Source organism: Stigmatopora nigra, chromosome 10 (genome assembly GCF_051989575.1).
Source record: "Stigmatopora nigra isolate UIUO_SnigA chromosome 10, RoL_Snig_1.1, whole genome shotgun sequence".
Classification (NCBI taxonomy): Eukaryota; Metazoa; Chordata; class Actinopteri; order Syngnathiformes; family Syngnathidae; genus Stigmatopora; species Stigmatopora nigra.
Genome location: NC_135517.1, coordinates 5,113,112 through 5,135,294, shown reverse-complemented (window position 1 = coordinate 5,135,294; position 22,183 = coordinate 5,113,112). Strand labels below are relative to the sequence as shown.

The 22,183-nt window shown below is 39.2% G+C and overlaps 2 protein-coding genes across 4 annotated transcripts; both read right to left on the bottom strand.

Annotated features, from left to right (window-relative positions):
• Positions 1 to 1,058: 1,058 nt before the first annotated feature.
• Positions 1,059 to 15,432, bottom strand: erbb3a (erb-b2 receptor tyrosine kinase 3a). The gene is made up of 29 exons (XM_077725412.1): positions 15,176 to 15,432; positions 11,147 to 11,304; positions 10,743 to 10,929; positions 9,776 to 9,901; positions 9,323 to 9,388; positions 9,118 to 9,236; positions 8,575 to 8,716; positions 8,378 to 8,491; positions 7,756 to 7,873; positions 7,598 to 7,671; positions 7,425 to 7,515; positions 7,284 to 7,301; positions 6,987 to 7,204; positions 6,557 to 6,689; positions 6,334 to 6,427; positions 5,598 to 5,752; positions 5,465 to 5,518; positions 5,245 to 5,386; positions 4,828 to 4,947; positions 4,645 to 4,743; positions 4,187 to 4,372; positions 3,945 to 4,100; positions 3,792 to 3,867; positions 3,507 to 3,653; positions 3,317 to 3,414; positions 3,020 to 3,220; positions 2,878 to 2,946; positions 2,414 to 2,675; positions 1,059 to 2,189 (listed from the first exon to the last, which is right to left on the bottom strand). Exons 1-29 carry the CDS (start codon positions 15,276 to 15,278, stop codon positions 1,450 to 1,452), a joined length of 4,266 nt encoding a protein of 1,421 aa, XP_077581538.1. The 5' UTR covers positions 15,279 to 15,432; the 3' UTR covers positions 1,059 to 1,449.
• A 3,330-nt stretch (positions 15,433 to 18,762) lies between these two features.
• Positions 18,763 to 21,908, bottom strand: LOC144202580 (ADP-ribosylation factor 3-like). 3 transcript variants are annotated; one of them, XM_077725415.1, is made up of 5 exons: positions 21,782 to 21,908; positions 20,113 to 20,333; positions 19,924 to 20,034; positions 19,703 to 19,827; positions 18,763 to 19,501 (listed from the first exon to the last, which is right to left on the bottom strand). In XM_077725415.1, the coding sequence occupies exons 2-5, from the start codon at positions 20,258 to 20,260 to the stop codon at positions 19,340 to 19,342; spliced, it is 546 nt and encodes a 181-aa protein (XP_077581541.1). In that variant the 5' UTR covers positions 20,261 to 20,333; positions 21,782 to 21,908; the 3' UTR covers positions 18,763 to 19,339. The 3 variants fall into 3 exon arrangements, with proteins under 3 accessions (XP_077581541.1, XP_077581540.1, XP_077581543.1); XM_077725414.1 differs by having other exon boundaries at positions 21,722 to 21,794; XM_077725417.1 differs by lacking the exon at positions 21,782 to 21,908 and adding an exon at positions 21,310 to 21,657.
• Positions 21,909 to 22,183: the final 275 nt, after the last annotated feature.

The window sequence follows — 22,183 nt, the reverse complement described above, 5'->3', positions numbered from 1 at the left end:
GTAGTAGTAGTAGTAGTAGTAGTAGTAGTAGTAGTAGTAGTAGTAGTAGTAGTAGTAGTAGTAGTAGTAGTAGTAGTAGTAGTAGTAGTAGTAGTAGTGGTAGTAGTAGTAGTAGTAGTGGTAGTAGTAGTAGTACTAGTAGTAGTAGTACTAGTAGTTGTAGTGGGAGTGGTAGTAATAGTAGTACTAGTAGTTGTAGTGGTAGTAGTAGTAGTACTAGTAGTTGTAGTGGGAGTGGTAGTAATAGTAGTACTAGTAGTTGTAGTGGGAGTGGTAGTAATAGTAGTACTAGTAGTTGTAGTGGTAGTAGTAGTAGTACTAGTAGTTGTAGTGGGAGTGGTAGTAATAGTAGTACTAGTAGTTGTAGTGGTAGTAGTAGTAGTACTAGTAGTTGTAGTGGTAGTAGTAGTAGTACTAGTAGTTGTAGGGGGAGTGGTAGTAGTAGTTGTAGTGGAAGTGGTGGTAGTAGTAGTACTAGTAGTGGGAGTGGCAGAAGTAATACTAGTAGTTGTAGTGGGTGTTGTAGAAGTAATACTAGTAGTTGTAGTGGGTGTGGTAGAAGTAATACTAGTAGTTGTAGTGGGTGTTGTAGAAGTAATACTAGTAGTTGTAGTGGGTGTGGTAGAAGTAATACTAGTAGTTGTAGGGGTACTAGTTGTAGTATTGAGAATTATTGGTTGGTGGTGTTATGTACTCAAATTTATAGAATTATATAACCTTATGTTTGCATTCACTCACATTGATTAGGCATCTTGTTTATATTATCACTCAAATCCCGTGTATTCACACTTATATTTTAATTACCAATCCTCGTAGCTGCTTCTCAACAGTGCTTCTTTGTCCTGCAAATTCATCCCTGTATCTTACGACTTATTAATATTTTTTGGGAGTTCCGGCCTTGAGATAGGGAGGCACGGGGCGTTCCAGCCCTGGCCTTGGTACCTGGGCCCAGGAAGAGGATCACGTCATTATTCCTAAACTACTGAGTGATAAAATGGAAGAAAACAGTGTATGGTGTAGTCTGGAAAAATTGAACATGATTCAGATCACAATTTAAAACATTTTATTCCAGGTAGAAAATATACAAAGCAAACATTTTATATGTCAAATTGTAAACAAAAATACTGTATATAGCTTGTTATGTGTTATTTTTCTTTCCAGTGCGCAAATATTGGCAAATTCCCGGTAGGGAAATCCTGAATAGAGAAGTAAATAGCTTTAAACACATTGAGTTCCATTGACAGTGATGGACATTCGATCCATTTGAGCTGGGAGGGTAGGCAGTGAAAATCACTGCCAGTCCTCACACTTAAAGTAGACTGGACACTGGTCGTTGCCAATAAATTAATATTTTTCTCTTATGAGTTCAAGAGGACAACATTTGTGCTTGTGTTTTGTTCTTTCGAGTCCTTCATGAATAAAAATATTCAATGAGCTGTTGAGCTTTCTTCATGTGGGCACTGCTTTGGGCTTGAGGAAAATCCTGCTGTGCCAGTAATCAGGATTGTCAAAGGATGTGTCTCCATTCATGGAATCCGCGACCTCGACTCCAGCTCGCACTTTAACAATGCCAAATTGGCGTGCCGTGGGGCCGATGGACTCTCCGTCGTCTCCTTTTTGCATGTTCTGGTACACGACTGCTTCTGCGCGCTTCTTGCCGTTGAAGCAGTCCATGTCCTCGTACTCGTAAGCCTCGTCCTCATCCTGAACCTGGATCTTCTGCTCCTTGTTTTCCCGAAGAGCTTGCCTCACCTTTGGCTGTTTATTAGTGTAATGGTTCTGAGTGTCATCCACATACTCTACTTCTGCCTCCTTGCCTTTTTGACCAACATCTATGGGAGGAGGCGGTGGGTCATGTGGCGGAGGGTCCTCGTCCTTTTCACTACAGCGGATATCCATGTATTCATATTTGACCTCTTGAGAGTCAAGTTGTTCTGAGCTCTGATTGTGCCTGAATGGCATGACATTGCCCGAGCTCGTCATCACCTGAGATGAGAGTGAGGACGTTCGCTTCTTCCTGGTTTTGGCCCTTTGGCCATTGTCTTTGAGGTGGCTGTTGATTCTGGGTGAGAATTCCGTCTGCTTGCTCATGTACTCGTATTGCTCGTCTTTCATGTTGTACAAAAGCCCAGATGAGTGTGATTTGCCCATCCTGCCAGGTACGACTCGAGAGGGACACAGCAGAGTTTCTGTGGGGGAAAAAAAGAAGAACATATATCACTTTATTTGTCATTCATTAGTTTTTTTCAACCCCATGACCCTTGTGAGGATAAGCGGCATGGAAAATGAATTAAAAACATTCTTTTAACAGAAGCTTATAGCAGAATTTGATTGCGCTTTGCGATGAAGATACTGAATATTAGATGTATAACTATTTATTGTTACACCTCTATCATAATAAAATATGGATCACCTCTTTCTGGGCTGTTTCCAGGCAACACATAACCGTTTTGGTCCTCTTCATCCATCTCTGGAGACGGCGTCTCAGGCGCCCCACCGGACAAGCTGTCTCTCTGGGACATATAGGCGCTGTCCTGCCGCTGACGCCTACGCTTCGGACTCCCAGTTAGGGATAAGTCCTCGATCATCTCTAGTTCGGTCCCAGTACCGCAGCCCTCGGAACTCTCGGACACGGTGCGAGCGGAGTTGAGACGAGAACGTGACTGCCAAGGAGCCTGGAACATTGCGGACGAGGGAATACCGTCATTCTGACCGCTCCTACCGTGTATCTTGAAAATGATTAGATTAGATAAAATAATAGTATTTGGGAATTTTCATTGTCACAGTAGCAAGAGGGTGTACACATTTTAGACATAAATAAATAGGTAATAAATAAATAAACATAAAAATAATGATGAGATGCCCAAATGATCTCACCTGTCCTGGATTGTCCACGCCTGATGTCATTGGCAGATAACCAGCGCCACCTGGTGAACTTAAAACCACCTTAAAATGAAAAAAAAATTAGATCAAGGAATACAGGATACATATTGTAAGATTTGAGTAAAAGCCAATTTACCCTGTGAGAATCCAGCCTGGAAAGGCCATTAAGGCTCCGAGACGTAGAGGGAGACAAATAGTGGGATGTCGTCTGGGGATCCTCCATTGATACGCCTCTCGCTTGTTCCTCCAGGTCAAAGTCAAGGTCTTCCAGGTCATCTAGGTCTGCACTACGGTGGGTCATTTCATCAGAAGGACCATCAAGCTGACTGCATTCCTCCTGTTGGTAGCAAATACTTGTGAATATAGATGACATATAATCAAGACATGAACAATGTCTGTGTACATAGTCTCTCGATGCAATGTGTCATCTGACCTTTATCACCAGGTAGCGAGGAGGATCTCTTGCCATTCTGGTGAATTCATTGGCGAGCTCCTTAAATGTCGGACGGACGTTCTCATCGATCATCCAGCCTGGAAGCAGATACAATTCATTAATTCACGGAATGAAACACATTTTATTCTACATTTAAAGAATTTGGCTGCAGAGTCGATCGCATACTCACATTTGACCATGACCATGTATACATCAATTGTACAGATCGGGGGCTGGGACAGTCGCTCCCCCTTTTCCAGAAGATCGGGAACCTCTTGTGGGCGCATGTTTGAGTACGGTTCCATGCCATGAGACATCATCTCCCATATTGTTACACCTAACAAAGAACAGAGAAGATGTAACGTGGAAATATCAACTTTTTTTTTAATTAGACCAGAAGCTAAAATACAGAATTATTCAAAAATCACTAGCAAAATACACCCCAGCCTTTTTTAAGAGGCTTTTAATGGCTCACCATAACTCCACACATCACTTTGATGAGTGTATCTGCGAAACAGGATGCTCTCAAGGGCCATCCACTTGATTGGTGTCTAAAAACATTGGAATATTTCAATGCACAATCAACCCAATCACCTCCCATTGACAACGTTTCAACCAGTATACAAACCTTGACTTCATTGTAAAAATACTTCTTGTCATCGGGATACAGTAGGTCAGCAATGCCATAGTCGGAAATCTGGACGGTATAGTTATTCTTCAACAGCACATTTCTAGCAGCCAGGTTCCTGTGGACCATTCTGTTTTCTTCTAGGTAATACATACCCTAGGTAGAGTACAGAATACAATCAATGGAATATATACATAAGTATATGTTTCATAGAGAAGTGCTCATTAGTCAAGTTGTATTACCTTAGCAATTTGCACACACCAGTTCAGCAACCGCTGTGGGCTAAGTTTGTTCTTGTTGTTCCTGACGTGTTCTAGTAGGGAGCTTTGGTTGTTGAGCGGGCTGATAATCTGCAGGTCAGCGCCGGGACAGATACCGAGGATCCGGGCCACGTTGACGTGGTCCAAGCTTCCCATCACCATCATGTGCTGTGTTCCATATTGAGGATTGGGGTGAGTTATAATAGCGCATTGTTATATTCTTTTAATACATTTTTTTAAATGTGAGAACAGCATCAGGAGCCGATGAAAAAAATGCATATATATGCATTGATGAGCGGATCAACTTTAGGTTTTTAGAAGTGTTGTCAACAGTATTAAAAAAGTACATGTGTCGATACTGCAATGTGGTCATTTTACCAAACAGAATACTCTAATAAAAAATGATGTTTAGTGGGGAATACTGTTGTGTCCTTTCTCACATCTGTCACTTCAAAGAAAGTCTGTCGTCCAGTGCGGTCGTGAATGGTTTTAATTGCAACTGGAAGCTTCACTGTGTCTCCTTCGGGGATCCAAATACCCTGTGAAATGCAAACATACTTCAGCCTGCTTCCCATCTGGAGCAAAGTGAGATCATTTTCTTTCTAATGGCACAAGTTGACTACCTTATGAACTGATCCAAACACGCCATTACCCAACAGCTTGATCTTACGCAGATCGGTGGACTTGAGGATCCGAGCGTGGACTTTGGGGCCCTTCTCACCAGGGTCCAGCGGCTCGAAACTCTAAAAAATGAACGAAAAGCGTGAGATTTTTGGCTTTAAATTGACATTCGACCTCTAATTGCATGACGTGTGTGAAAATCAAGTACAACAGTAAAGGTTGTGATGCATTTTATATTCATGGTGAAATTACACCACAAAATTGAACATCTTCAACTCTTTGAGAGTATATTACTGCCATATATTCCTTTAGCCAATGTTAATATGAAAAGACAAATAAAAAATCATCATGAGAAATCTGCAGTGGCAAGTAAACAAGAATCAATTCAATTTTAATAATAATAATAAGCAAAAGGTCACCTCTCCGTTGGCCATGTATCTCCTCATGGCTCGTTTGCGGCGAATGGCCAAACCTCGGCGGTACAAAACGCTCAGCACAAAAATAGAGAAGCTTGCAAACAGAAGGACAATGACTCCTAGTACGATGCCCGTAGTTGCTTGTCTGAAGATTCAAAAAGAGAGAGCGAAAAGAAATTAGAAAAAGACAGATCGATTGAACAGAATCTGAAGAGAATCCTACCCAGAAATGTATCTGGAAGAACCGATACAACCTCCAGTCCCTGGACCGTAGCACCTGGCGTAAAAATTAAATTTAGCTGAATGTATATAATGCTCAGATACCACAAATAATCCAAAGGGTTGCCCTCCCTCACCCTTGAGTACAGTTGATGTGACACTGTTCGCAGCGGCCTTGCTTGTTGGGGTACTTGAAGATGACGCCCTCGCCTCCCATCACACCCTCCGGACAAAATGAAACACAATGTGGTCCATCCTGCCGGTTGGCACACGCCACACACTCATCTGTCCCCTGCATACAAGAGGGAATGACCATTCAAAAAAGTCCAAAACGAAAATAAATGGCAAGCTTTATGGAAACCTACTAATGGTGAGAGTTTTTTCTTTTGGTGTTACTAAAAATAATGCGACTTACCAAAGGTATAACCATGTGTTTTTTTGTCTTGTAGATGTATTTTAAAGCTTATTATTTATTTATTTCCTATATCATGGCAACCAAATGAAAATTAATCGTCTGGCTGATTCTAAATTTTATTACCATGTGTAATCATGTTTTTTATGACATCACATTGTACCATCTCAACTTAATTTTGCCCAAGCATATTACCCCAAATAGGCATACAAGTTATAAATAATATCAATAAACTGAAAGCACTATTATCGTGAGCAAAATGAAATTACATGAGCGGATTATATGTATCAATTCATATTATTATTCCAAATTATATTTATTGATAATTCATTAAGTTTTATATTCTAAAAAAAATGATACAAATACAATTAACCCCCCCAAAAAACTTTCTTTGACCACTAGAGAGAAACCAAATTGCATACTTGTTATTTAATTTTTAATTTTTGTGTGTGCATTTTTACCGGGCCAGTGCAAGTCTCCTTTCCCATTTGGACTTTACACTCTGAATGGCAGAGCATACATTCTCCTGATGGATCAGCAAACTCACGGTTCTCCCTAAGTCAAGATGCAAAAAAAAAAAAAAGAACAATTAATCATGTTTTTTTAACTGACGACACACAATTAAAAAGGCTGCATTTGGCCGAGAAGAGCACAACAACAATAAAAACAAGAAGAAAAACCGACCCTGTGAAGAACATGCATTCTGGCACACAAGTTCCTCCTCTCCTGTACTTCTTGCAGGAAAGACACTGATCAGGGCCTGGACCCCAACATCCGTCCGAAGAGCACAGGGGGTCACACACATGGCCGAGATCAACTGCAAACAGGCAAATCTGTCACTAAACTATATCATTTGCTATTTAAACTGAGTATGTTGAATGCTTATGTTTTAGTGTCATTGATGTTGCTCAAATTCCAATCCCTTTGACTTGGGACGGCCTGGCAGAGATCATTCAAGTGCATTTAAATGCAGACATGCATTTAAAAATGTGAATAAAAAATATATACTATATTCATGTCCTGAAACAAAATGAACTTCCAGTCCGACTAGATGTCAAAAGTCCAAATGAAACTCAATGAAATGAATACATTGCAATAAATCCAAACAACTCACCACACTCGTCCCTTGGCCTGTTTTCCTTAATGTCAATGAATTTCTGACGTCGCTGCGGGCGTGAACTGCTGCTCAGGATGCGTGTCCAATTGACAGTGTCATGGTAACAAAGCTTCTTGTTTCCTGTGATGTAAACGCTTCCATCATTTATTCTTTGCAGCGAGCGTAAACCCAAAGAAGTCAAAGACGGGATCTTCATCACCAGAAGAGAGTAGCCCCTAAAAAGTCATTGAAACTTGAAATCACATACTCCAATAAATGAAATTAATACACGTGTATGATAAAATATTACTATACCTTCTAGAGCTCACTCCTCTAAATATTTTGAAAAGAAGGGCAGAAAAGACACAACATGGTCATGAGATCCAGCTTCACTTGTTATTTAAATTACTATTTCACACAAAGTGTATAAAACAGCATTATATAAAAAAAACCCACCTATAAAGTGACCTTCCTTGAATGGTTTTCAAGTTGGAAAAGACCGACAAATCTGTCATGTTTTCAGGCCATGACTGGATACTAAGAATGTCTGAAAGTATTGTAGTATCGTGTTCTTTGGTGGCCTCCTCACACAATTGGATGCAATAACTTAAAAATGTCAAGATACACACCTGTGATTTCCCGCACCGTGTTGAAAATCTTCAGTTTTTCTGGATCAAGGGCTGGAACTTTCTTGTAATCGTCCCTGTTATTAACAGAAAGGACCAAGATATCTCAAGTATAATGCAGATAGGGAGGACATAAGCGTTAAGGACTAGAGTGTCGTTACCCATGGATGCCAGTCACTAAGAAATGAAGACTGCCCTGGATTTTTGTGCAGTTGATGAAACTGTCAATGTTGAGAGCGTCCACAGTTTGTCGGTTCGGAGATCCGGTCCCGTGGCAAGCTGCGAGGACCGACAGAAATTTAGGATTAGGTTTTTAGGAAGAAAATGTCCTTTAGACTTGGTACTGCAGAACAGAAAAGTGTGGAATAGTGGGAGAAAATACTTTTTTTCTAAGGAAAGTGAGAGAAGAAATAATTCATTCATAATATAAGAGATAAGAGTTCTGAATGTAAAATTACAGTAGCACTAATACTACCTATTGTATCAGTACTACAAAACAGTTCACAGTTTTGGGGGTCATAGGTTCGATTCCAGGTTGTTCCTCACTATGTGGAGTTTGCATGTTCTCCCTGGGCTTGCATGGGTTTTCTATGGGTACTCCGGTGAAAGGTTGTCCTTTATCTGTGCCCTGTGATTGGCTGGTCACCAATTCAGGGTGCCCCCACCTGCCCATACTTAGATGGGATATGCTCCAGCCCCATTTGCAACTCTTGTGAGGTTAAGCGGTTTAGATAATGAATGAATGGATGTTTTGAAGGGAAGGCTGCTAGTGTAAAAACATACCTTTCGGACAGAGACCTCCACAGAGTTCGCAGCGTTTCACCCCATTTTTCTCCACCTCCATTTTATGCGCGGGGCAATTACTCACACATGAGCTGCCATCCACCACAAAGTTGGCTGTGAAAAAAAAGCCAAAAAAGCATTGAGAATGTGATGTTAAAGTGACAGACAAAGTGGGAGAAAATAGCAAGTGGACTCACTGGGACACTGCGCCACACAGATGGAGCCATATTGGTACTTTGCATTGGGGTTGGGCTCCAATTTGAATGTGTGTTTGTTGTAAATCACAGTCTGCGGACACTGTGAGACGCAGGAACCCGAGTTGTTGAAATTTCTGCAAGCCTGAAAAATGCAACAGATGACGGCATTTTGAATCATTTTCATTGCTTTCAGCCTCTCCTACTTGAAATAAATTGGATGTCAATTGTCAATTGTTTGATTTATGATTTTTTTTCAAATGATAAAACTTGGGACGCTTCAGCGCGATAATGATTGTTTTGGTCAGAAACTCCAAAAAAACAATTGCAGACTCTATCAATGATGAAAAGTATATTTACATAGCGTTTGAAATAAAAATGGTGGTTTCCCATCCAATTATAGATTGAATTTTGACTTCATCTCAAACCAAATAGAGCTCATGAGGTCACATCAAGTATTTTATCTACTGTTTTTGAATTTTGTAAGGAAAATAAAAGTCAAAATATGCTTTAGATTACACAGAGAGGAAACCAAATGCAACTTACAAAGCAATCCGTGTCAAGGGGTCCCGTGCAGCCCCCAGCACATTCATTGTGACAACACTCACTCGGCTTCCTGCCAAAACAGCGACCATTGCACTGAGGTGCGCACACCGTCTTTGTCACTGAAACACATTTGAGACATCATGTCAAATAAACAAGGAGACACAGAGTCAAGAAGCAAAAGTAGCGGCACATCAATGTCACTCACAGATCTGGCACGTGTCGTTTCCAGGACCCCAACATCGATTTTCCTCGCAAGTGTCACTGCAAGGCACTGACACATGCATTGGTTATTAGTTTGATATATGAATGTTTCTCCTTAATAAAAGTTGATGATTGGATGTCAAACATTTGCATGAAATTGAAGTTAAATTGCCAAAAAAGAGCATCATATAAGCTCGCTATCAATGATAGTGAATGAGCCAAAGCCACATTTAACAATATTTGAGAAAATATTACATATGAGGAAGAGATATTGAGAAACTTTGTCTTTTGAAAATGGTGGAATACAGTCTAACCTAATAATCAAAATCCTAACACTATGACAAAATGTGCTTTAAAAGCATAACATTTATTCTTCTATAGCTTCAGGTGATCTTTTTATGGTTCTTTTTTATGCTGCTTTAACTAAAGCACAGACATTGATTTACTTTTCACTCACTTTCAGGTCCATTGTCCTCCAATACAATCGGTGCTGCTGCATCCCTGACAATATCCAGCCATTTGACCAGTGGGGCGTAGCTCAGGTACTTATTTTGGATGATCTTGACCCCCCCTTCCAGTATCTCTGTGGATAGCAGACATTGTAAATGACACACATGAAAGGCATAAATTACAAGTCCCAACATGCCCATCAGTCTTCCAAACAACATTAAATATTGTGGAACTGGAAATTACACGATCGTGGGTAAAGGCTCATGTTTCACTGACAGTTGAGAAGCTTCCAAGGAATATTGCTGTGACCTCACCACGTACAGTACGCGCACACACACATTTACACTCTCACACACGGTGCTGTTCAACGACAGGTAAGCCGAAGGTGTGGCAGCGTGGGAGCGCCAACGAGCCGCCTCTTATCTGCGCTGCCACCCACACTAAAAACAGGCAATATTATAACGGATGTAATTGAACATTCTGACTTAAAACATTTACTGAAAAAGCTCAGGCACAGTGTAGGTACTGTCTAAAGCAGGGGTGGGTACACTTTTCAGCCCGGGGGCCATATTGACTTTAAAAATTTGACAGATGGGCCGGGTCAGCACAAGATACGATACATATAAAAAATTGCATCCGTTAACAGTACATATGAAACATAAACAGAAAAAAAGGACTAAAGTATTAACATACTCATCACTCATCATTAAAGTAAAAAGTATAAAGTACAAAGTAAAGTAATAGCCATCTTGGAATTAAAAAAAAATAAAACATTCAAAATATTGCCATATTTGCCCCGTGGGCCGGATTAAAAAGCCTAACGGGCCTTATGTAGCCCGCAGGCCGTACTTTGCCCATGTCTGGTCTAAAGAGTCCAATGATAGAGGCTTAAAAATCAATAATCAAACATTCCTCAGGTGCAGCATGTGCAGATAAACCAACCATAAGCTAATAGAAAATGCAATGACACACACCTGTAAGGTGTGTCAGGCCCAATTCCTGCAGACCACGCTGGCCGTCCTTCTGGTAGTTGACCATTACAGCCAAGGCATACTGGTCGTCGTACAAGGTGTTGCCCCTGATTACACGAAGGTGGTCCAGTGGCAGACGGCTGAACTCATTGATGGCAAACAGGATGTAACCCGTCACCTCCCTGATTGACTGCATGGGATTTCACAATAAATATTTGTGGAATGTTCTTTCATAGTCAAACTGTCAAGTATTCACTGGAATTCTTTAGCAAACAAAAACGTGTATTATAAAAGTTAATGACTATAAACATGAAAGATCCTAACAGTATTATCTACATGATATGTAGTATGTGTACTTGTTCCTTATGTTTTGTCCATGAAAGATTTCTCCATTTTCAGTGGCTTACCTGCAGGAAGGAAAAATCTCTGTTGTGCTCCATCATGGTGATCTCCAAATTACCCATGACAATCTCACAGCCAGTGTAGCGCTCCCGCATGAGGTTAAACTGGATTTCTGAATTTCTTGTGGTGCTCAGGCCATTTTGGGTGCCGCTGCAAACAATCACTGAGGAGAAAAACAAAGATTTGATGTATAAATGTACATAATGTATATGCAGCTAATGATAGTAATCCATCTTGAGAGCTGCACTGGAATTCCACATCAACAAAAGGGAATGGGCAATGCATTAAAAAGCTTATTTTCAATCTTTCATTGAATTCAACGGGCGTAAAGAATTCCAGAAGTTGCATGACACGTGCCACGTAGAGTGTATACAGAGTATTAGGTGTGGTTCTGGCAAGAAAATTAACATAAGGCTTTGCCTTTGTCCTTGATAAGTACACTTATTTAGTATTAGGCTACTTTGCTATGTGATGGCAGATGTTACAAATTATCTGGGTATAGGTTCATACTTTGCTTTAAAGATAATCTTTTTAAATTTCAGTAGTACAATTCCAAAAGCCAATAATATCCCACATTGCAGTAATGATTAACCTCCAAGGTGAGTGTGAAGGAAGAAAACTTTTAATGATGGAGAAAACCTTCAGGCATTGGGTAGCAATATAATAACTAACACCCACCAGGACATACTCAGAAACTGGCATGGAACCAGACAATGTTATCAGCACCAAACAGCATGCTATATTTGAACAAAAGTGATAAGCAAAATATATTTCATTTCTTAAGAAAAATAACCTGATGTAGGATTCATATTAGGTTACATTAAATTACATTTTATGGTTAATTATGTAGATTTAGAAACTTGGACTTTTTTTGTTTACAATAACATCAAGAGGTTGAGTTTTAACACGTGTTGTTAAATACGTGAAAACAAAAGGAAAAAAGGATAGCATAAGGATCACAATATACACTTTTCAAATCAGCCCTACTTAACCAAAACAAAACTGATGCCGATTCTAAAAGATTCCAAAGTAGTGAAATAAAATGTGGTCCATAAAATACAGTAATACCATCTTTTCTGCTCAGGTTTTTATATATCATTAAAATGTGATTTTTTTTTTACATCCAATTTTTCTCATCCCATTTGCATGTGTATACTGGCAAAAGCAACATGACCAAAAAACTGAAATGATGGCCAACTAGACAATGCACAAGCCGGGGGAGGCCGAGAATTTCAACAGGCTCAGTGGGTTTTCTATCAAAGGACGACTTTCAGGGCCGGCAGATGGATGGTGGGAGAGGAGGGGGGAAAAAAACGGGGCGGGGGAATTAGAGTCAACATGCGCACAGATAAACAATAGCCTCCTTTTTGGAAGATGTAAAAATTGTAGCGCATCAGTATCGTACAGCCGACCTCTGTGCGTCTGCGCCGACATTTAACCCTTGTGTGGGTCCATTCCATCACTAACCGTAGTATTGATGGTCCGCAAAAAGGGGCTCATTGTCCTCTGAGTGCCCAAGATAAAGGATCAGACGCGGGAAAGTCGTCACAACCAAGATTGGGTTTACGTGTCGTTACTGAAATTCCTGTTCTGAGTGTAAAGCAATGGGGAGGAGTTGCTGACAGCTTGCATAAAGCGCTTGAAACAATGGGCCGTGTAAACAGAAACTTGGCAGCGAATACTGTGAGTTATTGCAAGATGAGCAAGCTCAGGTGCATACACTCCTACCTGAGTGAGTGTGTTACATGGTATGGTCTTACACCATGAAAACAACAACATGTCATTCAGGTTAAAGAGTACTAATTGCAGTGTGTCAATTAGTGCTGGCAAAGGGAGTTAACAGAATGTACAAACTTTGGCGACAGGAGCCAGAGCAATTCACTCAAATTAATCAGCGCTTGTACAACCTGAAGGTGCATTTTAGCTACCAGGAAAAGAAACTTTAAGGGCAGAATTTTTACTTTTAGGTTTGTTCAATGAGCCCAAATACAGCTGTCCTAAAAACCAATCAAAAACTGCTTAGTAAATTACCAGAATAATTGCAATGTCTTTATAAAGTAGTGTACTTTATAGTCCTCAAAAAACTGTGAATAATCATATAATTGCCAAATTTATGTAAGAAAACACTGGAGCCAGACTAAATGCTTGTAAAAACTGTAAAAAATAAAAAATAAATAAAGCAACAAATCACCAAAGTGGCAATTTCCATTTTTTTTCTAGCGTGGGGAAGTTCATGGCAGCACACTGAATGAATTTAACAACAAATCCAAGAAACCAAATGTAAATGTAAACACTCACTCCATTGAAAGGGCTGCATTTAATACAAAGCGCGATTGTTTTCCTCCTATTCTGAATAGTTTGTAATGAGCGCGCCAAGCAAAAAAAAGAGGCAACTCTGTCAACTCTGACGACAAAAAACATGCATAATAAATCAAAGCGTGGAATTGCAGCCCTATGGCACGCGCAAACTTCATATATCATACTCAAGTATGTATCATCCATCAAAGTAAATGACCTGTTAAACTATTGTTCTTTAGCCATTCACTGTTTGTTGTTCAAGAACATAAATCCACTACGATTGGGAACACAAAAATGAACTCTTTGGCTGTCATTGATCTGCTCTGTGTTGTATATGACTAGCTACTATATGCACAATACAGAAATAAACAAAAAAAACACACCTAACTGAGAAAACTCGGACCTGGATTCAATCCCTGAGCCTCAGATTTTTATTACAAATGCAGTAAACACTAAGCCATAACCTCCACTCACTGAACATTGGCATTATTGTTGCTAGGAATACACAGGTTTGTCTTCCTGGATTACAAAACCATGCAATAGGTCAACAAGCCTATTCACTGCATAGTAATTCCCCGGGGAATAGAGAAGCAGCCTCATTGGCTGTAAACCTCATATTTATGCAAATGATGTTAGTTCCTGTATGTTGTTTTTTTTTCCACTTACACAAAGGTGTAATCATTTGTAAACCTTGTTGTGTTCCTTTTATTTAAATGCCACAGACTGATGATGTGATAATGATGCTTGTTTTTGCCAGTTTTTCTGAGTCTCGGGTGTCACAGGTGTATGAAGTAGCAGGAAAACATAGGTGGGGTCAAAGTTCACAGTATTGCTTAGATTCGAATCACAACAACAATTGGAAACACAGATTTTTGCTATTCTGGTTCCTTGTTTCTGGTAAAGCAAAGGTGGCGAATGATAATAAAATATAGACTAATTATGTACGTATTGTACTTTTTGAAGTGCAGGGTTTTATTTTTTTTTGCATTTGGGGTTGAAATTTGCAATATTTTTCTTATTGCTAGAAAGGTTGGGTGGGAGGCCTTCTCTATTTTGTAATAGAATTCTATCAATTTTGTTTTTTTAATGATATCAATACCCATCATATAAAGATGAAGGAAGATGTAAAATATATTAATGACTTATATTAGACAACCATACATTTTTGTTATTGATTAAGGAAGATGAAAAAGATATTAATGACTAATACTGCATAATCATACATTCTTATTATTGATGAAGGAACATATAAAAGATATTGATGACTAATACTGCATATTCATACATTCTTACTATTATTTCAATCTGGTAAAAAAAAAGCATCTTGCCTGTCATGATTATTTTACATTTTTTAAGATTTCAATTTCAATCTATCCATCTATCTTTACCATAACTATTCTATTCATCAACTTATTTCAAAATAATGGTTTGCCATGGGCTTTGGGGGAATAAAAAAAAAGTGCTTTGTGCTTTTAGAGCGCGTAAAAAAACAATTGAGCAACTGTGTGTGCGTTCCAGAACCTTGGAAGAATGACAGGCAAGATAAGCGTCACCCGGTATAATTGTGGGAGAGGTGCACCGTGCAGGTGACTCATCGCAAACAGGTTTTCAACTTTGTAGAGCCGGTTGTGAATGTGTGGCCTGACAGGTGCTATTCTTTTACAACATCACAGTGTATTTTTATATATTCAACTTGAATTTTGAATGTCTAAGTGTGTGCATCCAAGTGGTCTTACCTCCTTGTGTTTGAGCACTGCAGAGTGGGAGAATCAAGCAAGCCAGAAGCAACAGCATCAGGACAGGACGCACCTGTTGGATCTTCCTCATCACAGTAGTCATTCTCGTTCAAAACCTCACCACGTCTTCATGCAAATTTACCATCCCATGGTAAAAAGAGCCCAAAAATCCATTCAGATTAGTAATCGTAGTAAATCCGCTTCCAGTTTTGGTGTCTCCTGCTCATGGTGTGAAGTTGGAATAAAGCAGCAGTGATTGGAGTGTAACAAGCGGCCAATCAGAGATCAGAGAGTCTTTTTTTCTGTCTTGCACTGATTTAAATGGGAGGGGCTAGTTTGAACAGAGTAAACGCACGCACACAAACCAGTTCACACTAAGCTTGCAAAACTGGAAATCTTACAACAACTTGGAAGACAAAAGTGTGCAAAGACTCTTTTGAATGTTGTTTTGCATCAAGTTTTAGTGAAGTATTTATGTGTATTGTTATTATTATTATTATTAAGTCCATTTGCCTTAACCTTTATGACCCTTAGGCATCTGAAAAATATGCTTTATATGTTATTATGCAAGGCACAACTAAGTTAGGGCCAGAATTTTGGGATTAATGCACACATAAATACACATACTATAAAATAAAGCATATCTAAGATAAAAATATAAGTGCAAGAATAAAATAAAATATGGTAGTCAGGATTCCAATTAGGTCATTCTGTGAAGAGAATGTGTTTTTTTCATATTTCACTGCTCAGATGGTATCATAACAACAACAAAAAACACTGTTCCATCATTTTGATGACCAGTAAGATAAAAAAGTGAATATAATCTGACTTCTGAATCGAAAAAAAATATGTAATAATGTTAGAGGCATAAAATGAGGTGACCGCAGTTCCATGGAAAGATAAAGATTTCAACAATTATCATAAAATTCACAATTAAAAAGGGTTTGGTTTTTTTTATGTCACATTTGTCATAGATGACTAATAATGACACACGTTTAGCTTGAGATACGTCACGGCATTAAAAAAGTAAGTGAACACCGTTTAACTTCATTTAATTGAGGTTTATCCAGATTAAAACAAAGGAAATAGCCTATTCAAAAGTCAAAAAAATCACATGAATACACTGTTTTTCTCCATTTATTGCATCTACAGTATACAAAAAGACTTTGTTGGATAACTGGCATACCACTCATAATTTTTATTTAAGATGTTTTGAAGGGACTTTGAACCTTCCACTCCTTTACACAGATGAACTCAAGATTACGTTTAGTGCTCTGTTGATTTCACATCTTTGCACTTGGGAAATAAGGGCATCCACGTAACGGATTGGTGTGACAGACAACCACTCATAGTGATAAATACCACACAGGCCCAGATAGTGTGGTTAGGGTATCGGCCTTACAGTTGTGGAGTCTCGGGTTCGAATCCAGGCCACCTGTGTGAGGTTTGCATGTTCAAAAAAAAGAAAGAAAGGAAAAAAAAGTGACATGAATTAAAAGGGCCCTCCCCGAACTGAACTGATGACCTTCATTTTTTGTTGATTTGGAAAGCCTCTTGTTATTTTGCTATCTAACACAGCACGCAAACATTTTTGTTGACATGAGAGAGGTCCAACCAGCTAAACTTCTTTGTGGAACCCGTTAGGCCTGTGGATCCAGTCTCCTGTTTTTCTTTTCGGCTCACAACAACTTGCTCGCACTCAAGCAACATTGCTGATTTCTCCATCTTGTTTTTAACAGGCGATACAATTGGGGGCCGAAAAATAAAAGCAATCCGATGGTCTGAGAGGGTAGGTAGAGCCATTCCAAAAATGGAAGTGCTCGAAACTAATGGTTAATATTTCACCATGACCAGGAAGTTGTGCTAAAATGTCCCCTTTCTCTTCTTTTTCTTATCAAAGAAAGAATATGCAGCTTGTACAAACACAGGATGAAGAAAAAAAACATTAAAGCAAAGTACACAGGATTTTTTTTTAAATCAACCTATTTTCAAACAAATTGGAATAGAAAAATGTTCCATACAAAGTCTCCATAACTATTAAAACAGTGTTTGAAACTACATTTTAGTTCTGTTACCAATGCTCTTGCTATATTACGAGCATATTTGAAAAAAAAATATCACAAGACATCAATTTCGACAAGTCATTTGTGTTGAGTTGTAGTTATTGTTTTTATGACGTAAACCTGCTCTGAAGATGTGAAAAGAAAAAATAGTATTTTTTGAACGTCTCATTTTATCTCATTTTCAGAACCGCTTTACCCTCATTAAGGTCATGGGGGGTGCTGGAGCCTATCCCTGCTGACTCCAGGCCAGATGCAGACAGTAATTTTTACAGTGCATTTTTTGTATCTGTACAAGACTGCCTCCTTTTGGTAGGAGTTTTCCACAATAGCATGACACCTTCAACTCATAGCATGACATTAAAATACACAGCAATGATTGGAGCACCTTGTTCTGATTTTAAATAATGGGAGGTGCCATAGTGTATGCATCATTAAAAATAAAGTTGACACACTGGGAACTAAGGTTGAATGGCTAAACAAAAGTACTATCAACAACTGCACCCACCATAGTGTATAGTTAGTCAATTATGAGACTGGTCCTACAGAAAATGGGTTTATTTGTGATACAGCAGAAAGTGATCATTAAATACAGATTTCGTGCATTCAGCACTGAAACATGGTTGTCAGCGTGTAACTAAAATTGTACAGAATGTACCACAGGATTCTTTTCTTTCCTTATCCCATACAATGAAGACCGAACACTAAATATGGATCAAGTATACAAGCTACAGCAGGACATACCTTTGCCTAATCATCTCAAACTTCAGTGCACAAACCTTTTTCGACAGCATAAAAAAGAAAAAAAATCAATACATTATTCAAATTTTAGCCATTATTAAATATAAGGCCACAAAACCCAAATGTTTGAAAATAGAATAGAACACAATAGTTGTCATGTACAACACAGAAACAAAAAAAAACGAGAGAAGCCTGCTGGTATGAGTCATTTGCTTATGCCCGTTTTTTGATCTGCTTCACCCTGCTTCCGTCCTTATATAGACAAACCACTTAAAGACTTTGTGTAAAATAAATATACTTAACAGTTTTTCTACAGCCACGCATAATATTCAAATAACATTCAGCAAACATATGAGGTCTCAATGACAGAACCTTCCTATCGAATAGACGTAAGAATGACAGCTGGTTTTGATACAAGTGTTGCTACCCAAAAAAAAGGTCTAGTGTGAGGATGTGTTCATCTTGTACCACGGCAAATACTATAAAAAAAAAAAAAAACTCTGACGAGTTTGCCGCAGTTTGAGCATTTTTTTCTCCTGGTTTTGTGATATCTATCCTAAAGTCTTTGTACTAGTACAATGTTTGGATGTTTTTCCATTGCTAAATGATATTTCGGAACATTAATACTTTGACAACTGCATTACTTAAGACTTGTAAAAGACTAGTGACATAGTTTAGTAGTGCACAGGTTCCCAGTACTACTGATATGCTTTTGTATTAGTACAGTGCAAATATTGTCCTTCATTAAGGTGCATTTAATTGCTCCCCCACAAAATGATTCAAGTCATAACATTACAAAAAAGAGTTGCATTTGTATAACAGTAAGCACAATTTTTCCATTCACTAGTTCATCTTCAATTTTTCATCAAATATTTCTTTTCAACCAAACATTTTCCACAACCAAAAATGTCCATCCCTGTTTTTAAAGTGGGGTTCTGATGGCCCAAAATTGAGAGAAAAGATTTCAAGCTCTCCGCACAGACAAACTAAATTGTGTTGTGTACTAGTACATGAACCTTAAGTTGGATATAAAGGATACTGACAAAAATGCTCAAAGGCCTTCAATAGTGGTTGCAGTTGTCACACATGGTTTTGATATAAAATAGGATGACTGATCACGAGCCTTACAAGAGTCCACCTCGCTGCCGTGGCCTGAAAAACACAGTACACGGCACCTATAGACAAGAGGTGGGCACATCAGATTGCTTTTTTCATGATTTGTGTGGTTGAAACGGAACTCTGACATTGACGGAATGTAAACGAAAGCCTAAAATCTCCCTCCAATTCTTCCGTCCCACATCCTCCATCCAGATGAAAGAAAATAAAGTCAGATAATTGCGTCTTCCGGATGTTTTCAATCTTCTTACTTCTTGTTCTTGAGCTGGTTGGCCAGCCAATCAAGGCCTACGTAGAGGCCATCGCCACTCGTAGCACAGGTGGCCTGGATGTACCAGTTACGATGGCGTAGGGAGTGTAATCCCAACTTGTCCGTGATCTCGGCGGCGTTCATGGCGTTGGGCAAGTCCTATTGAGGAGGAAACAGATTGGTAAATGGATGATGTCATTCCCCTAACCCTTGCCGACTGGTTAAACATTATAAGCGAGGATTCCACTATTTCAGTGCCATTGGTTGTCAAAACCTGGGTATTATTTTGGCTTTGAAGGCAGAATTTTTGACACAAATCATGTAATGAATGTCAATTATGTGCATGTGAGTGTTTCCTGCCTGTTTATTAGCAAAGATGAGGAGCACAGCATCTCTCAGCTCATCCTCAGCTAGCATTCTCATCAGCTCTTCTCGCGCTTCGTTGACACGTTCTCTGTCATTGCTGTCAACCACAAAGATTAAACCTATTGGACACAGAACAACAACAACTAAATATATAACCAACCAAATACATTTTTATAGGATTAAGAGGTCTATCCAGGCATATCTAGTTAGCTCACCCTGTGTGTTTTGAAAGTAGTGTCTCCAGAGGGGCCGGATCTTATCCTGCCCACCCACATCCCACACAGTGAAGCTGATGTTCTTGTACTCCACAGTCTCCACATTGAAGCCTGAAAACAAAAAGATGTGATACATAAAATATGCAACGCAGAGTGGGCTTTTATTCATCTTAGGCAGGATGTACGTACCAATCGTCGGGATTGTGGTGACTATTTCCCCGAGTTTGAGCTTATAGAGGATTGTAGTTTTCCCTGCAGCGTCAAGGCCCACCATCAGGATCCTCATCTCCTTCTTTCCTATGAGACTCTTTAACAGATTCCCAAAAATGTTCCCCATGATTCCAAGAGGCTTCTCGACGACTCTAGGGACCTTTATGCAACGTCTCCGGCAAGGGATCCGTCACGGAAGGCTGAAAGAGAGACGGATATACACTTCATTATCATAGCATTAGTTTCAAAGCAAAATTGAATGAAATCACGAAAGAAGTGTTGTTAGCAAATATACATTGCAAAATAAAATAAAAAACAGCTTGAACAGCGTTGAAGTCTCTGAGTTTGATTCCTGACGATGAATTGAACTCAAACGTTATTATAGAATATTTAAACAAAATGATTAACACCAAGACAAATAGTCAAACTCCCATTTTTTTCTTCAAAACCTTCCAAACAAGCAGTTAGAACCATGTTATCTCCACTCATTTCGCACAGCATTGGTCAACATGAATGGAAGAGTGGTATGTCGGCACTATGGCTCCAGGCTGCAGCTCAATCTGTTCAGAATTGCTCACTTTTTCCTCCCTTGAACATTAGCCTGAATGAAGAGCTTGCACTCATAATAAAACCTTGCCAAATGCCCTATATTTTTAAGGCTTGCCTCCAAGACCTAACATTTAAAAAGCCTATTTGAGCCACAATACAAACAATGGACTTGGATCGGGAATTCGGCTGCTATGTTTTTTTCCTGTAATTTTAATACTAACTAGCCATTTTCTCTAAACCTTGTCCCTCGTCACTGTCAATGGTTCAACTACGTTACAACACATCATATTAGTGTAGGTACTAATCTTGGCATTTTTAGCTGTAAAATTCAGTAATTCATAGACATGCCACCAGAAAATAATCCCAGAGACTCAATGAGAACCCAAATATGTGCAAAAAATGAAAATTAATCATCCCACAACATTCATTCTTCACAAATATGATGGATATACTCAAGTAATACATCAAATATGTACTCAATGGAAAATGATATATACTAGGAATATAGCCAGTGACACTGTCCATGGTCCTGAAGGGACATGAGCCCTAAAATGTTCTGGTTTCATTTGTCAACGATGCATTACTACTTAAAACGACATGTGCAAAAAAAATGTGGGACGACCGTACCTCATTAAAACGGTCGATCACATTAAATGAACAAGGCAAAGGGAGACCCACGTTAGCTTTGTATGCCAACGATGCTACCACCATTAACATTCAGGCTTACTTGCCGCAATGAACCCACCCCCTTAACGGTCATCGTGAATGTATTGACGTCGTGCGAAGAATCTGACGATTATTTCTTAATCTGCAGGAGAACCTCCTAATAATGTTACTAATAGTATTATATGATCAAAAATCCGGTTGGCTGACGTTTTCAATAACGAAGTCGACTAGACGTATCGGTGCTTGCAAGTGTCTCCTTCCTTCCCATCCTTCCATTCATCGGTCTTTTCTTCCCGGATGAAAGTGACTCCAAACACACGCTACAAAATCCACCACGCGATGTTAGTGTATATGATGATCGAAATGGACTTACTTTGTCGTATTTTACTAATCGTCGATGTGTGCCACTTAGTGTGTAGGAAACGCTACTTACCCAGCTCACTCAGACGTCTCGCGAGATCTCCTCAAGAGCAACTGGTTAGAATTGCACCATGTCTCGCGAGATTAAAATGACTCAGCTGACGAAGGCGAGGGTTAGGGGTTAGGGGCATATAATTAAAAAATAATTAAACATATAATTGCATTTTATCAGGGCTGAATAAATGCATTTTCAACATTCAATTCTAAACAAAAAACAAACAAAACAAGAGTACAATGAAAATAAATCGTTCAATTCCATTCAACCCAATTGAGTTCTATTCATCAGGTTGATCGACTTGGACTTGAACCCAGAACACTACAGCTATGAGGCTACCCACTCGCCTTTTAAAAGGTACGTGTTTAATGCTTGCACATCTGTTCAAGAGTGCTACGTGGCATGGCCCGAGCACATCAG